Source organism: Neophocaena asiaeorientalis, unplaced genomic scaffold, assembly GCF_003031525.2.
Source record: "Neophocaena asiaeorientalis asiaeorientalis breed wild unplaced genomic scaffold, Neophocaena_asiaeorientalis_V1.1 scaffold74, whole genome shotgun sequence".
NCBI lineage: Eukaryota > Metazoa > Chordata > Mammalia > Artiodactyla > Phocoenidae > Neophocaena > Neophocaena asiaeorientalis.
Window position 1 is genome coordinate 688,344 of NW_020172183.1, and position 18,185 is coordinate 706,528.

General features: G+C 39.5%; 2 protein-coding genes across 6 annotated transcripts in view; one reads left to right on the forward strand and one right to left on the reverse strand.

Moving 5' to 3' along the window:
- CPNE3 (copine 3) overlaps positions 1-10,226 on the reverse strand; it is a 51,696-nt gene extending 41,470 nt beyond the window's left edge. Inside the window, exons 1-3 of one of the 3 annotated variants that reach the window (XM_024761465.1) lie at positions 10,103-10,226; positions 4,180-4,473; positions 3,347-3,612 (exon numbers count right to left, since the gene is read on the reverse strand). The gene's annotated coding sequence lies outside the window, so the exon portion shown is untranslated. The other 2 variants (XM_024761455.1, XM_024761473.1) reach the window with 2 other exon arrangements.
- A 93-nt stretch (positions 10,227-10,319) lies between these two features.
- RMDN1 (regulator of microtubule dynamics 1) overlaps positions 10,320-18,185 on the forward strand; it is a 37,015-nt gene continuing 29,149 nt past the window's right edge. For 2 of the 3 annotated variants that reach the window (XM_024761495.1, XM_024761502.1), the window contains exon 1: positions 10,320-10,582. In XM_024761495.1, coding sequence (XP_024617263.1) covers positions 10,454-10,582 — 129 coding nt within the window. In that variant the 5' untranslated portion in view covers positions 10,320-10,453. Of the gene's footprint in view, positions 10,583-11,972; positions 12,012-18,185 lie in introns of all 3 variants that reach the window. The other variant, XM_024761515.1, reaches the window with a different exon arrangement.

The window sequence follows — 18,185 nt, forward strand, 5'->3', positions numbered from 1 at the left end:
AGTTCATGGTGAACAATGACATGAAAATTCTTTCCACTTAAAACTGCAACAATTACAGAGTTTAAAAGCTTGGTTTGTCCTCAGGGTTTAAAAGTGTGTATGTTGAGAAAGAACTGTTGAGATGTTTATATACTTCCTGATTTCAAGAATATTCATTTTATGGTTGCTTAGCATACACATTCCAGCTGTTTTTAACTTTCTGGCAAATCGCTTTATATTTCCCAATCATGAACAGTTTAACAGTACTATTCATTCACTCAACACTCATTCAACAAATACTTACAGAATGCCTGTGTGTCAGACACTGTTCTAAGGGATTAGGAGTCAACAATGAACAAAACAGACAAATATCCCTGCCCTCATGTGGTTACACTGTAGGGAGATATATAGTATGATACGTGATGGTAAGGGCTAAAGAGAAAAACAAAGCACAGAAGGGGAGCAAGAAGTATTTAAGGTGGAGTGTCATTTTAGTATTTTATCGACTTATTTTGACAATACCATTGAAAAATACTTTTTAAAATTTTCCCTTCTTTTTAAAAAATTCTGACCCCTAAGCAGATTGTACATTGGTTTTTCCATTAAGTGTTTCTAGGGAAGACAAAAGCTTAAACTTGGGGTGTGGATAAGTTAGATTGTGTCTAACAAGCAGTGCATTATGAAGCCATGCGATAAAGGCCCTGATAGTGAAATGACCTGTTGGAAAGTTGGAGGTTTGGGTGAGCTTCCTGCATGGATCGCTCAAGGGGTGTTCTTCCCGTGGACCAGGAACGCAGAATCTCTAAAGAAACCCTTTGCTCTTAAGATGTAATTTACATATTTGCTTTCAGTTGAAATAACTGAAAATATTAAATCTAACAGTTGTTTGTCTAATATAGAGAGTGTCATATGTATTTAAGTTGTGTATTTTTATAAAGTAAGCCAAATACCAAGAAAGCGGGGAGAGGGAGCAGATAAATTTCTCCTTACAGTTGCAGATATCTATTTTAACATCTACTATCACCTTAGGGTCTAGAGGCATGGTAAACTAAATGCTCAGAGTATTCAAGTAGCCTGATGACAATGCATATTGCAACCACACTGCTGCTTTGGTAATTTTCACAGGAACCAGACATAATACATCCACTTGGTAAGAGGATATTTCAAAATTATTTGCCAAGATTAATAGGCAGTATGTCACATTTTTCATGGAGAAACAGTGTTAGTATGCTATCCATCTAATTTATATTGGTAAATTTGACTATTACATTGACTATTTTAATGTCTTTTTAAAAATTATGATTGCATACTCATAAGCTGTTATATATTAAAAGAATAAACAGTCTCTCCAAAAGAATCCCAATACCCTGCCCCCACAGCTTCCTCAAATATATTTAAACCAGCATAACTGGCTTAAATGTAGTTATCATAATCTTATCAAAAAGTAGAGTGGTGATCATTCTGTAAAGTATAAAAATATCAAATCACTGTTGCACCTAGAACTAACATAGTATTGTAGTACTTCAATTTAGTAGCACTTCATCATATTGTAATACTTCAATTGAATAAATAAATAAAACATATACATAATGTCTGCCTTCGATCATCATATTAGAAACTTAAATAATGTAGTCAAATAAAATCTATGATACTTTACTTTTAGGTGCTAATTTAAACCTCCTTCTAGCCAGTCTTTTAATAAATCTTCTACCAAGTATTCTACCTAATTGTTTGGACTTTAACCCGATTAGCAATCCTTATAAGGTAAGTAAGAACAGAAAGGGAAAATATTGGTGGGAAGGAAGCTGGCCTGTAGGTAATAATGGGTACATTAAAGGAATGGCCAAGTTTGGACTCTTCAAACTTGTTGAGTGCCACCAATGAAAGTAGTATTTATCCCTGCTAAAAGATCCACCTAAAAGATCATGCTTTTGATGAGCAGTGGTGGCTAGTCACAAACCCTTGAAGGTCAAATGTTATTTAATCATATTTCACATCCTACACTAACTCTCTTGGTTCTGCTGACAGGCATACTTTCTAACATAATACATCACTGGCTAAAGAAAGTTTTGAAAAAGAAAGAGAAAAGAAAACTCTAATAGTAAGAAAAAAGCACAGCAATCACCAAGAAAGAAAGAGGGCAAGGAACACTATGTCTAAAGCTATACCAAAAATTGACAGGAGTTAGGGTACAGTATGAATTGGGTATCTGAACCAAGGCTACAAAGGAAATATTCAGGGCAAGAGTGATACCACTGTAAAGAGTATATAAAAATACGTAATACTTAGATTGCCTTAAATTTATGTGGAAATGAAGACCATTGTCTATAAAGTGTTCACAGCTATAGGTAAAATTAGGAGAGGTGTTCAGTCATTAAGCAACCCTTAAAAGGCAAAAAACCATTTTGTTTCCCCCGTCCTGAAATCTCCTGTCCTTCTCCTTTCTTAGGGGCTCAATCTGAGAGAAGAAATCCTGAAAGAGAACTGCACACTTGACTGTGGGGTTATGCCAGGCACTGTGCTGAATGCTGTGCAGTGCTGAAATGCAGCTCCCCCTCAGAGGCAGAGAGCCTCAGCATGGTCCAGTCCCAGACACCTACCTCTCAGAATGTTTTCAGCCCAGAGTGGGATGCATTTCTCCAATTCATCAGCTAAAAGGAACTGCCTTATTAAAAATTCTCACAAAGGCAAAAGAGTGGCCCTGGGTACCATAGATTAATCTATTGATGTGCCTATAATTGCCATCATACATGTCATCTGTTCTCAGTTCTCCATTCTTTTCTTATCCTTTTCTGCCTCCCTCTACCTATGCTCTAGGCCCACACAAATTGTGTTTGGCTCTAGCTGGCAGCACTAAGAGCTGGAGTTTGCTGTCCTCAATTAATGACAACAGCAGGATATATGTAGCTATATATAGCTTACCACTATGTGCCTGACACTTTGCTAAGTGTAGTCCAAAAATGATCTTTTTTAATCTTTATAACAACCCTATGACATAGGAGGTATTTTATCTCCATTTTACAAATGCAGAAACAGGCCCTAAAAGATTAAGTAACCTGCCCAAGGTCATACAGCTAACAAATCTCAACGTATAGATCTCATACCTAGGTATCCATCTTATCCCAAAGAGTAATAATGTTCTTTACATTAAGCCATAAAGCCTGTGCTCAGAAATCATACAGATGTTAATTTCAACTCTAATGCTACCACTTACCATTTGTGCAGTTTGGTAAATTATTCAATCTGAGTTTCCTCGAGTATGAAATGGAATAGCAATACCACTTAAGTTGGCGGCTGTGAGCACTAAATGAGCTAACATATAAAAGTTGTCGGGCAGTGCTTGTGGGATACTGTAATCAATACTCACTGCGTCCAATCCCGCCCTTCCTTCTATTTGATTATCAGTTATAGAGGCAGCCACGAAAAGATAACACCAAGGATAAGCAAAAATTGTGGATCATCATCAAGCACAACGTCAGTGGTAGGCTTGCTCGGTCTCCCAGAGGTTCCGGCACTGCAAAACTAATGTAACCGCACTTCCTCCACGCCCCTGGTTGCGGTGAGCCCCAAACAGAAGAAATTCGTAGCTGGAGCCTGAACTGGAGCCGCTAGGATACGCCATCTCGCAACCTCCTGCTTTACACCAAAATCAAGAATCACCTTTGCCCACCCCACCTACCTAGCAGCTTCCCCTGAAACCATCGCCTACTCTGAGGCCCACCCCATTCCTCTGGGTATTCGCTAAGGCAGAGAGGGACGCGTGACCCAGTTACCTCTCCGAGCTAGGAGCTGCGGCAATTTCTGGGCGTGTCTCCCTTCCCTGGGCCGCAGGCCTGACTCCCCGCCTGGAGGATCCCGGGCACCGCCCGCCCAGGTGCACTAGCACCAGGTCCAAGAGGCGTCTCGCGGCCCGGAGCTGAGCCCGGAACTCTGGCTACACCGGGAGGCGCGGGGCAACCCCGGGTCTCGGCAGGCCGCCGATCTCGGGTCCAGCGGATCCAGAGGCCCCGCGCGCCCCGGCCTATCCCTGGCCGCGCGTAGCCCAGGATGCACTTACAGCGCGAGGTCAGGGCGGGCCGAGTCGCGCGGAGCCTGCGGGCCCGATTCTCCCGACCCGGACTCTTCTCCTGCCCCAGGGGATCGGTGGGTTGCGGGTGGCCCGCCACTCCGGGACCGAAACAGAAAGAAGTCCGCACTCACTTCTCCGTCTAAGGTGTAGAAGTCGCTCCAAGGTAGAGACCAGGCAGGCACACACCGCGGAACCTCCCGGCCGCCTGGGATTCACGGAAACCTGGGGTGGATCCGGCTGAGGGGAGGGGCGGGGCAGGGCTGAGGCCGGCTCCGCCCATCCCGGCCACTGCCTGCCCAGAGCTCGTAGACACTGATCTGTTCCTGTAGGTTGATGCTTCAGGGGTAGTAGATCGCTCGCTTACCGAAAACTCCAAGTTTACTTAAGGCGTTTAAGTAAGTTATTTGGTGCACCAAAATAAGTTCCTGAAAATAAAAGAAGTTATATTTGAGAAAATTTATACCACAAGCTGAACCAGGAAAGAACCAGCTTCAGCATGAAAGTAGTGAAATGCTAACTACTAACCATTCTTATCTAGAGCGCTTTCAATGTGCAACTATCGGAGTCATTTGATATTCTTAATTTCATTTAATCCTCACGATTTTGTAACGGATTAGTGCCATTATCCCCATTTCACAAGTGAGAAAAATATGACTAACTGGAGATTTGATAGCTAAGTAATTAGCCTATTTGCCCAGATTCAGAGTAACCTCTAAGTGCCCCACTTGACTGCGACTTGATGCTGCTTGAGATTAAACTACTACATAAAATATTGCTCCATCTGACTGCTTGAAGTTTGAATTTCTGTCCCAAAAAACAGGGACAAAATCAACAGGCAAACACATGGGAAAAAATATTTGCCACAAACCTGACATTCAAAAACAAGGGTTAGTATCTTAAGTATAATTGCCCTTAAAAATGGGCAAAAGATAACTTTTTTAATTACAGAAGAAATGGAAAAATGAACCAAAGAAGAAATATAGACTTTTCTAAGCCAAACTTTTAATCCAAAAAAATGCAAAGTAAACACTTTTAAGTAATCGTATCAGTGCAAGTGAAGATTCATTCCTTTATTCAACACCTCCTGGGTGCCTGTTATGTGCCAAACATTGTTCTATAAACATTGTTCTATAGAGACTTGTGATAAAGACAGTGACAGACAGAAGCTTCTACCCTAGAGGGAGAACAAATAATAAGTTATTAAAAAGAAGCAAAATGATTTCAGATAGCCATAAGTACTGTGAAAGGAAAATCAAAATGGAGTCAGTATTGCTAAAAGAGCTTTCTAAAATGGAGCCAGGAGTCCACTGAGGAAGTGTGACTCATGTACATCTCAGCTCAGGTGGAATCTTAATAGGCACATCCAGAACATCTGCCCAATGTTCATGAAAATCAAGATACTTATTAGACCCTTGTGATAGCCTATCCATTAAGAACAAGTATCTTCTTTTCTGCATCAGAATCAACCATAATTCTTGCCAGACAACTTTAACCACCTCGTAGTTTCTGCCTTTATAAGCCCCTGTCTCTTTCTCTTTCCAGAAACACTCTTCCGGTTTTACTCAAGTCTGTATCTCCCAAATTGCAATTACTAAGACCCCCAAATAAAGCTCTTTGTTCATTGCAACCTTGATATTGATTATTGTTCACAGTACCATGAGGAAAGTAATACAGGGTAAGGTGACAGAAAGGGACTTGGGGATAATAAGAAACTTTTCAGACAGGGCAGGTCTCTCAAAGGTGGTGATATTTTAGCCTTCCCTAGTGGCGCAGTGGTTGAGAGTCCGCCTGCCGATGCAGGGGACACGGTTTCGTGCCCCGGTCTGGGAAGATCCCACATGCCGTGGAGCGGCTGGGCCCGTGAGCCATGGCAGCTGAGGCTACGCGTCCAGAGCCTGTGCTCCGCAACGGTAGAGGCCACAACAGTGAGAGGCCCGGGTACCGCTAAAAAAAAAAAAAAAAAAAGGTGGTGATATTTTATGTGAGAACTGAAAAATAAGAAAGACCCAGTCCTGCAAAGATCTGAAGGCAGAGGAATGATAGCAGGGACAAAGGCAGGAATAGACTTAGCAAACTGCAGGAACAGAAACAAGGCCTTTGTGGTTGGAACATAGTAGGGAGGAAAGAGAAGTGTTTTATTTTGTTTTTACTAAAGGTTGGTAAAAATAACCTTTTTGTTTTATTTTGATTCTGTTTTTACATTAAAGCGAAGGTCCTCAGGTACCACTAATTTAGTTACAAGTTTCAAAATTTCCAGAATACATAGTATCAATACCCAATTTTCATCACCTTTGTCTCCACTAAAATAGGGAGTAGAGTCAATGAAATGGTTTTGTACTTTTAGTACCCAATAAGCAATCTCTCAATTAAATAGACAGTGCCATAGCTATTCAATGTACTTATTCATTTTCCTCAAACTATAGTCTAAATTCCATTCTACTTTTGTACTTATTCATTCGCCCATTTATTCAACACATACTGAATGCATACTATGTATCAGGCATAATAAGGTTCTAGAAACAAAGAACAAATAGGCATGGGACTTAACACCTGGTGGAGATTTAAAGGGATGCTAAAATGAATGAGATATTCACAAAATAGTCTCTTGGCGTTCTTCTACCTCACTGGTTGTTCCTTTTTATCTCCTTTGCTTTTTGATCCTCATATTCCCAGTTCTTACACTGGAGTACCCCAGGGTTTAGTTCTTGACTTTTCTTTTTTCTGTCTTCATCCACACCTTTAGTTACCTCATCTAGCCTTACAGCTTTGAAATCCATCTATATTCTGAAGGCTCCCAAATTTCCAAATCCTGAAATTCTAGATTCCAACTCCCTACTTGTGAGTTGTATTAGTTATCTACTGTTCCATAACAGATTTTACCAAACTTAGGGACTTACAACTAAGTAGTCATTTATTATATACAGCTTCTTTGTTTCAGGAATTTCAGAGTGGCTTAGCTGGGTTCTGGCTTATCATCTCTCATAAGAGTTGCAATCAGGTATTATGCAGAGTTGCAGTCATCTTATGGGGCTGGAGGATCTACTTCCAAGGTGGCTTACTCACATGTTAACAGTAGTGCTCTTTGTTGGTGGGAGACCTCGGTTCCCTCTCCAACGTGTACCTCTTACTAGAGCTGCTTGAGTACCCTAATGGCATGGCCTCTGGCTTCCCCCAAGGCAAACAGTCTGAGAGATCAAGGGAGAAGCTTCGTGAGTTTTATGATTTAGCCTCAGAAGTCATATACCATCACATTTGCAGTATTCTACTGGTCAAATAGACAAGCCTACATCTAATGTCAGAGGGAATCCCACAAAGGAGTAAATCCAGGAGGTAAGAACCACTGGGGGCCATCTTGAAGGCTGGCTACCACAGATGCCTAATAATCATTTCAAATTTCAGTGTACAAGTAAACCCTCCTGATCTTCCTTCCCAAATCCGTATCTCCCACAGTCCTCTTTATCTCAAGTAATGGCAAAGCTTCTTCCAGTTGTTTGGGCCAAAACACTTGGAGACATCTTTGCCTCACTCATACCCTACCCTAACTGGTCCACTGTGTTGGCTAATCCTGTCAACTCTACCTTCAAAATACACCTGGATTCTGACTACTCCTATTTTCCAGCCTAGCCTGAGTCACCTCTATTTCTTTCTACATTTCTGTAATACCCAGTAACTGCTTCCCTTCCTGCTCCCCTTCAGTCTATTTACAAAACAGTCATAAGGATCTAATTAAAATGTAAATTAGACTGTGTCCCACATGATCATACAAAGAACGAAAACCAAAGTCCTTACAATTGCCTACAAGGTCCTACATTACTTGGTCCCCATCTCCTCTCTGACCTTATCTCTTAAGGTCACTCAAGACCTTAAGAGTCTCCTTCTTGCTCACTCAATCTAGAGCGGACTTATGTTCAGAGGAAATGCCACTTGCCTTTGCACTTTCATTTCACTTGCCATAATATGCTCTGCCCCCAGATATTTTCATGGCTCATTCCCTCTTCCCCCTTAGTGAGTTCTTCTGTGGCCACCACCCTATTTAAAACTGTAATGCCTATGCAGAAATACACTCTATACCCCTTTCTGCTTTATCTCCTTTTTCAACATTTATCATCATTTATTATATCTTTTATGATTTATTATATCATTTACCTTGCTTACTATCTTTCCCCAACTGGAATATATGCTCCGCTAGGAATTCACATCTAGAAGAATACCAGGCATATTATAGATAAGCAAAATATATTTCATTAGTGAATGAAGAAATTGTGCCAGGCCCTGTTATAGGCAAAAGCAGACATGTCATTGAGTTTATAGTACAGTGAAGGCACACATTACTAATTCTTATCAACTCTACCTCTAAAATATACTCGATTGACAAATAATCACAAATATAAAAATGAAATTATAAAATGTGCTTAGAGCTATAAAGAAAATGAAAATATATTACGGGGAATCAAGAAAAATTTCTCTGAGGAAGTAACGTTTGGACTGAGAGCTGAAAGGTGAATAGGAATTAGCTGGGTCAGGAATAGTGGAGTGGGGTAGGGGGAAGGGGGAGAGTGCTAAGGTAGTGAAATGGGAAGGAATCCTGAAAGAAACAATATCACATAGGGAAGTCTGAGGCTCATGGGAGGCAAGAAAAGATACTGTGCCTGGAGCCAAGAGAGAAATACTACAGACTTAAAGAGACTAAAGAAACAGGACAATTAAATGCAACACATAATCAGGATTTGAAACGAGTTGGGGAAAAAATGGTTGTTATAAAGGACAGCATTGGGACAATAAGCAAAACTTGTATATTAAATAATAGTATTCTATCAATTTCAATTTCCTGAATTTGGTAACTGTACTGGGACTAAATAAGAGAACATCTTTGTTTCTGGGCAGGAAGAGTCATGATATCTGTAATCTATTCTAAAAAGGTTCAACAACAGAAAATGATAATAGGAATAGAATATGCATATTATATGTAAAGAAAGATAAAGAAAATGTGGCAATATGTTAACAATGGATGAATCTAGGTGAAGAATATATGGGATTTCCTACAACTTTCCTAAGGATCTAAATTTTTTTTCAAAATGAAAATTTTAATTAAAATTTTACTCTGGCTGAAATATTAGAAACTCAATCTCAGGATTATGATGGCATTCAGTGGTATAAACATATTATTTAGCAATACTGAGAAAACTACCAGTAGAAATATGTAAAAAAAGAAAGTTTGGAAGAGGATCTATATATCTTTTAAAATATATGTTAAAAATAAAGAAAATAGGGATATCACTGATGTAATCCTAAAGAAATATGGTTGATTTAACGGGAAGTGGTGGAAGGAGCAATCAATAGAAGAAGCATTGGACTTATTGTTAGAAGACATGGATTCTAGTCTTCTACCAAAACCTACCAGCTAGGTAACCTTGGTGAATAAATCTCTTTGAGCTATAGTTCACTTGTTTATTAACTTGGGATACCACTTACTTCACAAGGTCGTTGGGAAGATCAAATGAAATAAAAGTGTTTGTTAATTCACTACATAGTATTGAAAGTACTACATAAATGTAAACTATTTTTTAAAAAACTTTAACTATCTTCCCTTATTGCCCATAAAAAAATTTCATATAATCCATATAGTAGGTTTGCAGCTTGTGTTTTCTCCCACATCAAATCTGAAGTAGGCTTCAAAACCTCTTCATCCTCTCCAAAAGAATTCCAGTCCAGTGAAAAAGCAATACCGACCTTACTGAATATTCTGAGGGGAAGCCAGGGGTTTTATACGACACATCCCAAAGCATACAACGTCATCAACCTTCTGTCAAGAGGCCTCCTCTCCCTAGTCTTTCTTGTTGGATCACTGTGGGCTGGTCATTCTTTGCCCGTCTCTGGCTTTTCCCTTCTCCCCGAGAAACTCCCCCTCCAGTCTCTCAATCTCTTCCATTCCCTTCTTTATGTAGAACAGTTTAATTCTAACAAGCGTTTATTTCCTAAAAGGACCCTCCAGTACCAGGAGTCTCCCCACCTTTGAAGGCAGCAGAGAATTATAAATAACAAATCATTATTTACTTGCATACGGAAATCCTTGGGTCTGTTTCAGAGCTTTCAAGTCTGTTCTGGTGATCTATCCTTTAGTCAAAGCCAAAACAGACCCCCAGGACGGCCAAAAGCCAGCAGCCCGAAGGGCGTTATCTCCCTGCCCCAGTCCACTCGGCGCAGGCGCAGCAAGGCCACTAAGTCCCGCCCAATCGAGGTATTTCCCGCCCCCAGAAACCGTGGACCGGAAGCTGCGGAGAGGAAGAGGAGCGGGGCCGAAAGCCGGCCGACGCTGCTCTCTGTGGAGGGACTGTGGCGCCTTTCGCTCTGCCCCGCTTCGTAGAAGCCAAAGGGGTGAGGGGTCAGGCCTGCGAGCTGCGGATCATGGCGCTAGCCTTGCGACTCTGGCGCTCTCTTCCTTTAGGACGTAGCGCTGCCCCGGGACCTCGGTTCCCGACGGGTGCTGCTGGCAGCAGGGAGCAGTGCGTTCTTTGGCGACTCCGCGGCGCTGAGGTACCCTCGCCGTCCTGGCTCCCGCTTTCCTCCCCTACCGGCTGGGCTCCGGCGGCCCCTTCCTTCTTCAGGCTCGGTGGCCCCGTGTCACCTTAGGGTATGTGGTGAACTGAGGAAGGAGTTCGGGGCCTGGTGTGCCTGGAGCTCTCCCGGTGACCGCGAAGGACAGGTCCTCTCCCTTTCGCAAGCCCAGTTCCTCTCTGAAAACTGGGGTCGGAGGAAGAGTGAGTCCCCCCCAGCCCCTCCCATCACTCCGGAGAATCTGCCTTATGCCTGTCTTTCCTGTGTAAACGCAAGGAGAACTGTAGGGGGGAAAAAGACCTTGACCTCTGTGAGATAATTTTAACTTTCGGTGACGGCCAGGTACAGTAATAGCACCTGAGGCTGTCAGTCTACAGGACTTTGGGAAGTTTGCGGTGTGATCTTGAAAATTCCTACGGCTCAGAACCAGAGATTTATGCACTATTTAGGTTTAAAAATTATTTTTGGGTTTCTTGTTTCATCTGCATAACGTTAAGAAAGGATGTTGGGATGTTAGCTTGTCATCCCAATTTTCACATTTCTGTTAGACTGATTGGCCTAGATTTATCTCTGAAAGGGGATTGAAGGGTGAGGGTGTGCATTGGATATATATCATTTGAACTAGGTGCTTCATTATTTTAAATTATTTTAAATATACATTTTTGACTGCCTGCTATGTGTTCAGAGTTGTGGGGTGGGGGAGGGTTGAAAGACAGTAAGGCTTGATCCCTTTCCTTGGAAGAGCTTATAGCCAGATGGGTTGATGTTAGATGATATGAGCAGAGGAATGGGAGGAGTACTAAGTATGAAACTAGCCTCAAGTTTCCAAATTAGAGCTTTGGTGAGTTAAAAATTTCATTTTAGTGGAATGATCCACTATTATTAGATAATAATAAAATTTATTGAAGGCTTACTATAACCAGGCATTGTGTTAAGCATTACCTGGTTTAATTGTGTACTGAAATGTGTCCATGCACCCTATGAGATAAGAACTGTTATTTTATCCATTTTTTTAGAAGAGGAAACTGAAATAAGCTTAAATAATGTATCCAAGTCACACAGCTAGAAAGATGTATCTCCAGATACTCCGAGTATCTACAGAGCACATGAGCTGCATATGGCCATTGTGCTAAAAAACTGAAAACTAGAGAAGCAAGATAGAAAAGGACAGAAAAAAATCACAGTAACGAGATACTAGAGAGACTTGTAGGTAATAAAACTCTGCTCTAAGCCAAAGGCAATAATGAAAATTCTTTCCTCCCTCTAAGTATATTGAATTTTTAGGGAGGTGGAGCTATTTATTATTACCAGATTTCCAATTTTTCATGTGTTTTCATTGCCTCATCATTTCTGTTTTTCTTTTTCCTAGACCTTCCTCCCTGCTTGATGTCAATAAGTTGAGTTTGAGGTATTTATTCCCCAGGGGTTTGCAGAGATTGGGGGCTACTTTTGAGTAGCTCAGACTTCATTTTTCTGTCTTTTTCAATTTGTAATCTACACTACAAAACACTCATTTCTGAACGTTTATTTTTCAGCGAATTTGTACTGAGTGCTTACTATGAGCAAGACTATTCTAAGCTCTGGGGGTATATTGAACGTGAGAAACAACCCTTTTGTCACTGATCTGACAGAAGGAAAGGTAGTTATTGAGTAAATGTAATGAATGCTAAGTGTTAGGAAAAGGGAAGCAAAATTACACCTAATCTGATCTTAAAGGGAAAAGGGAAAGTGTGTAAGCGGTTAGAGATGTGATATGAAGACTTGATAAAGGGAAGATGAGGACAAAGGAATATGCCTGTAGAGAGAGTAGCATGAGGCTTTGAGGTAAGAAAAGGTGGCATTTTTGGGGAACTGAAAGTATGACTGAAGCCTGGAGTGGAAGAGTAAACTGAAATAAACCAAGGCTGAAAAGTTAGGCAAGTACCAGTTTATTAGTTATCTATTATTGATAATAAATTATCACAAAGCAAAATGTCTTAAAGCAACAAACGTTTATTATCTCATGGTTTCTGTTGATTAGGAATCCACATGAGATTTATCTGGGTGCCTCTAGCTGAAGATCTCTCATAAGGTTGAATCAGCCTGGTCAGTTGCTAAGGGCTCCTGCCAAGGCTCAACTTGAGGGTAAAGGGAAGATTCTGCTTCCAAGCTCATCATGTGCCTGTAGGCAGGCCTCTGTTACTCACCAGGAGGGCTTCTTCTCAGGGCTGCCTCAAGACACAGTAGCTAGATTCCCCCATGGCAGGCATGCATTCAGAAGGAACACATGAGAGAGTGAGTATCAAAGATGGAAGCCACAGTCTTTTTATAACCTAACTTAGAAGTAACATCTTTTCACTTCTGCATATTCTGTTTCTTACAAGGGAGTCAGTAAGTTCAGTCTACATTTAAGGGGAGGGGATTGCACAAGGGAGTGAATAGTAGAAAGCAGGGCTCATTGAGGGCCATTTTATTTTATTTATTTTTAAATTGAGAGATAATTGACATGTATTAGTTTCAGGTGTACAACATGATGATTCAGTATTTGTATTTGTATATATTGTGAAATGATCACCACAATAAGGCTAGTTAATATCAATCTCCACACATAGTTACAATTTTTTTTCTGGTGATGAGAACTTTTAAGATTTCTTCTCTCAGCAACTTTCACATATACAATACAGTATTATTAATTATAGTCACCGTGCTGTACATTATATCCTCAAGATGTATTTATTTTATAACTGGAAGTTTGTCTACCTTCACCCATTTCACCTACCTCTTCCACACACCCCCAGCCCCTCTTCCCTTGCCTCTGGCAACCACCAAGCTCTTGTATATGAGTTTGGATTTTTTTTTTAGATTCCACATATAAGTTAGATCATACTGTATTTGTCTTTTTCTCTCTCATTTATTTCACTTAGCCTAATGCCCTCAAGGTCCATGTTGTTGCAAATGGCAAGATTTCTTTTTTTTCCAATGGTTGAATAATATTCCATTTTGTGTGTGTATCATTTTGTTGTTGTTCATTCATTGATGGACACTTAGGTTGCTTTCATGTCTTGGCCATTGTAAATAATATTGCAGTGCAACATGGGGTGCATATATTTTTTCAAGTTAGTGTTTTTGTTTCCTTTGGATAAATACCCAGAAGTGGAATCAGTGGATCATATTGATGTTCTATTTTCAATTTTTGGAAGAACCACCATACTGTTTTCCATAGTGGCTGCACCAATTTACATTCCCAACAATGGCGCACAGAGTGCCCTTTTCTCAAATCCTCTCCAGCACTGGTTATATCTTGTCTTTTTGATAATGGCCATTCTAACAGGTGTGAGGTGAGATTTCATTATGGTTCTGATTTGCATTTCCCTGGTGATTAGTGATGTTGAGTACCTTTTCATATACCTCTTGGCTCTCTGTATGTCTTCTTTGGAAAAATGTTTCTTCAGATCCTCTACCCATTTTTTTAATTAGATGTTTGTTTTTTTGCTGTTGAGCTGTATGAGTTCTTAATATATTTTAGATACTAACCCCTTATCAGATATATGATTTGCAAATATTTTTTCCCTTTTGGTAGGGTGCCTTTTCATTTTGTTCATTGTTTCCTTTGCTGTGCAGAAACATTTCAGTTTGATGAAGTCCCACTTGTTTGTTTTTGCTTTTGTTGTCTTTGTTTTTGGTGTCAAATTCAAAGTCATTGCCAAGACCAGTGTCGTGGAGCTTACCCCTATGTTTCCTTCTAGGAGTTTTATGGTTTCAGGTCTTACAATGAAGTCTTTAATCCATTTTGAGTTAATTTTTGTGTATGGAGTATAAGGTAGTGGTCCAGTTTCATTCTTTTGTATGTGGCTGTCCAGTTTTCCCAACACCAAAAAGACTGTTCTTCCCCCATTATATATTCTTGACTCCTTTGCCAATAATTACTGACAACATAGGCGTGGGGTTATTTCTGGGCTCTCTACTCTGTTTCATTGATCTATGTGTCTGTTTTTTATGTGAATACCATACTGTTTTGATCACTATAGGTTTATAATTTAGTTTGAAATCAGGGAACATGATGCCTCCAGCTTTGCTCTTTTTTTCTCAGGATTGCTTTGGCTATTTGGGGTCTTTTGTAATTCCATAAAAACCTTAGGATTGTTCTATTTCTGTGGAAAACACCATTGGAATTTTTATAAGGATTGTACTGAACCTAAAGATTGCTTTGGGTAGTATGGACCTTTTAACAATATTAATTCCTCTAAACCATGAGCATGGAATATCTTTCCATTATGTCCTCTTCAATTTCTTTAATCAGTGTCTTATAGTTTTCAGTGTACAGGTCTTTCACCTCCTTGGTTAAATTTATTCCTAGGTGTTTTATTCTTTTTGGCGTAACTGTAAATGGGATTATTTTCTCAACTTCTATTTTTAATAGTTTGTTATTAGTATATAAAAACATTTTTTGTATGTTGATTTTATATGCTGCAACTTTACTTAATTCGTATATTATTTCTAACAGTTTTTTTTGTGGAGTCTTTAGGGTTTTCTGTGTATGCCGTCATGTCATCTGCATGTACTGATAATTTTACTTCTTTTCCAATTTGTATGCCCCACACCTTTTTTTTTTCTTGCCTAATTGCTCTGGCTAGGACTTCCAATACTATACTGAATAAAAGTGGCAAGAGAGGGTATCCTTGTCTTGTTTCTCATCTTAGAGGAGAAGCTTTCAGCTTTTCACTATTGACTGTGATGTTAGCCATGGGTTTGTCATTTATGGCCTTTATTACATTGAGGTACATTCCCTCTATACCCTCTTTGTTCAGAATTTTATCATAAATAGATACTGAATTTTGACAAATGCTTTTTCTGCATCTATTGAGATGATCATATGGTTTTTGGCATTCATTTTGTTAATATGGTGAATCAGATTGATTTGCAGATGTTAAACCATCCTTGCATCCCTAAAATAAATCCCACTTGATTTTGACTTATGATTCTTTTAATGTATTATTGAATTTCATTTGCTAATTCTGTTGAAGATTTTTGCATCTATGTTCATCAGGGATATTGGCCTGTACTTTTTTTTATCTTGTAATGTTCTTTTCTGACTTTGGTATTAGGGTAATGCTAGCCTCATAAAATGAGTTTGGAAGTTTTTCCTCTTCTATTTTTGAAAGAGTTTGAGAAGCATTGGTATTCATTCCTTAAATGTTTGATAGAATTCACCATTGAATCCATCTAGTCCTAGGCCATTCTTTGTTGGGAGGCTTTTGATTACTGATTCAATTGCCTCAATTGGTAATTGGTCTGTTCAGATTTTCTATTTCTTCATGATATGTTGTATCATGATAGGTTGTATGTTCGGAATTTATCCATTTCTTCTAGTTTGTTCAATTTGTCGGTGTATAATTGTTTGTAGTAGACTCTTATGGTCCTTTGTACTTCTGTGGTATTGGTTGTGCTGTCTCCTCTTGCATTTATAATTTTATTTATTTGAGTCCTCTCTTTTTCACTTGGTGAATCTAGCTAAATGTTTATCTATTTTGTGTACCTTAAAAGAAAAAAACAAACAAACAAACCCGGGTCTTCATTTTATTGATCATTTCTCTTGTCTTTTTAGTCTCTATTTCATTTGTTCCCCCTCTGATTTTAGTTATTTCCTTCCTTCTGCTAATTTTGGGTTTTGTTTGTTTTTCTTTTTTTTTCTTCCCAGCTCCATGAGGTGTAAAGTGAGTTGTTTAATTGAAATCTTTCATGTTTGTTAACATAGGCATTTATCACTATGAACTTCCCTCTTAGAACTGCTTTTGCTATATCCTACAGGTTTTGGTGTGCTGTATTGCCATTTTCAGTTTTTTCAAGGTGTTTTTTAAAAAAATTTCTCATCATTTCTTCTTTGAAGCATTGGTTGTACAGTAGCATGTTGTTTAATCTTCATATATATGTGAATTTTCTTCTTGGAATTGATTTCTAGTTTCATACCATTGTGGTTAGAAAAAATGTGTGATATGATTTTAATCTTCTTAAATTTATTAAGACTTATTTTTTGACCTAACATTATGATCTGTCCTGGAGAATGTTTCCTGTACGCTTGTATATTCTGTTGCTTTGGGATGGCATGTTTTATATATGCCCATTAAGTCCATCTGGTTAAACATGTTGTTTGAGGCCAGTGTTTCCTTATTGATTTTCTTTCTGGATGATCTATCCATTGATGAAAGTGGGGTATTGAAGTCCCTTACTACTATTATATTGCCACCTATTTCTGTGTTTAGATCTGTTGATAATTGCTTTATATATTTAGGTCCTCCTATGTTGGATTCATATCTACAAACCTTATATCGTCTTGTTGGATTTAGCCCTTTATCGTCATATAATGACATTCTTTGTTTCTTATTACAGTCTTTATCTTTTTTTTCCGGCTGCTTTGTTCCTGTGTGTTGGTGATTTTTTTTTTTTTTAAATACTTTTACATCTTTTTTTTTTTTTTTAACAAATGTGTTTTTTAATTTTTTTTTTTTAATTAATTAATTTATTTATGGCTGTGTTGGGTCTTCGTTTCTGTGTGAGGGCTTTCTCTAGTTGTGGCAAGCGGGGTCCACTCTTCATCGCCGTGCGTGGGCCTCTCACTATCGTTGCCTCTCTTCTCTGTGGAGCACAGGCTCCAGACGCGCAGGCTCAGTAATTGTGGCTCACGGGCCCAGTTGCTCCGCGGCATGCGGGATCTTCCCAGACCAGGACTCGAACCCGTGTCCCCTGCATTCGCAGGCAGATTCTCAACCACTGCGCCACCAGGGAAGCCCCAGTCTTTATCTTAATGTCTGTTTTGTCTGACACAGCTACCCCAACTTCCTTTTGGTTTCCATTTGCATGGAATATTTTTACCATCCCTTCATTCTTCATTTTCAGTCTTTGTGTGTCCTTAAAGCTGAATTGTTTTCGTTGTAGGCAGCATATAGTTGAGTCTGTTTTTTTCTTTCTTTTTTTTTTTAATCCATTCAACGACTCTGTGTCTTTTGGTTGGAGAATTTGGTCCATTTACATTTAAAGTAATTACTGATAGGTATGGATTTACTATTGCCATTTTGTTAATTGTTTTTTGGTTGTTTTGTAATTCTTTTGTTCCTTTCCTCTGCTTTTGCTCTCTTCCTTTGTGATATGTTTATTTTCTGAAGTGGAATGCTTATTTTCTCTTTCTCTTTGATGTATCTCCTATAGGTTTTTTAAAATTAATTTATTTTCTCTTTATTTTTGGTTGTGTTGGGTCTTTGTTGCTGTGCACGGGCTTTCTCTAGTTGTGGCGAGTGCGGGCTACTCTTTGTTGTGGTACACAGGCTTCTTATTGCGGTGGCTTGTTATAGAGCATGGGCTCTAGGCATGCGGGCTTCAGTAGTTGTGGCACACGGGCTCAGTAGTTGTGGCGCACGGGCTCAGTTGCTCTGTGGCATGTGGGGTCTTCCCAGACCAGGGCTTGAACCCATGTCCCATGCATTGGCAGGCAGATTCTTAACCACTGTACCACCAGGTCCTATAGGTTTTTGCTTTGTGGTTATCGTGAGGCTTACATAAAACATCTTAGAGTTTTAACAGTCTACTTTAAGTTGATAGCAACTTAAAT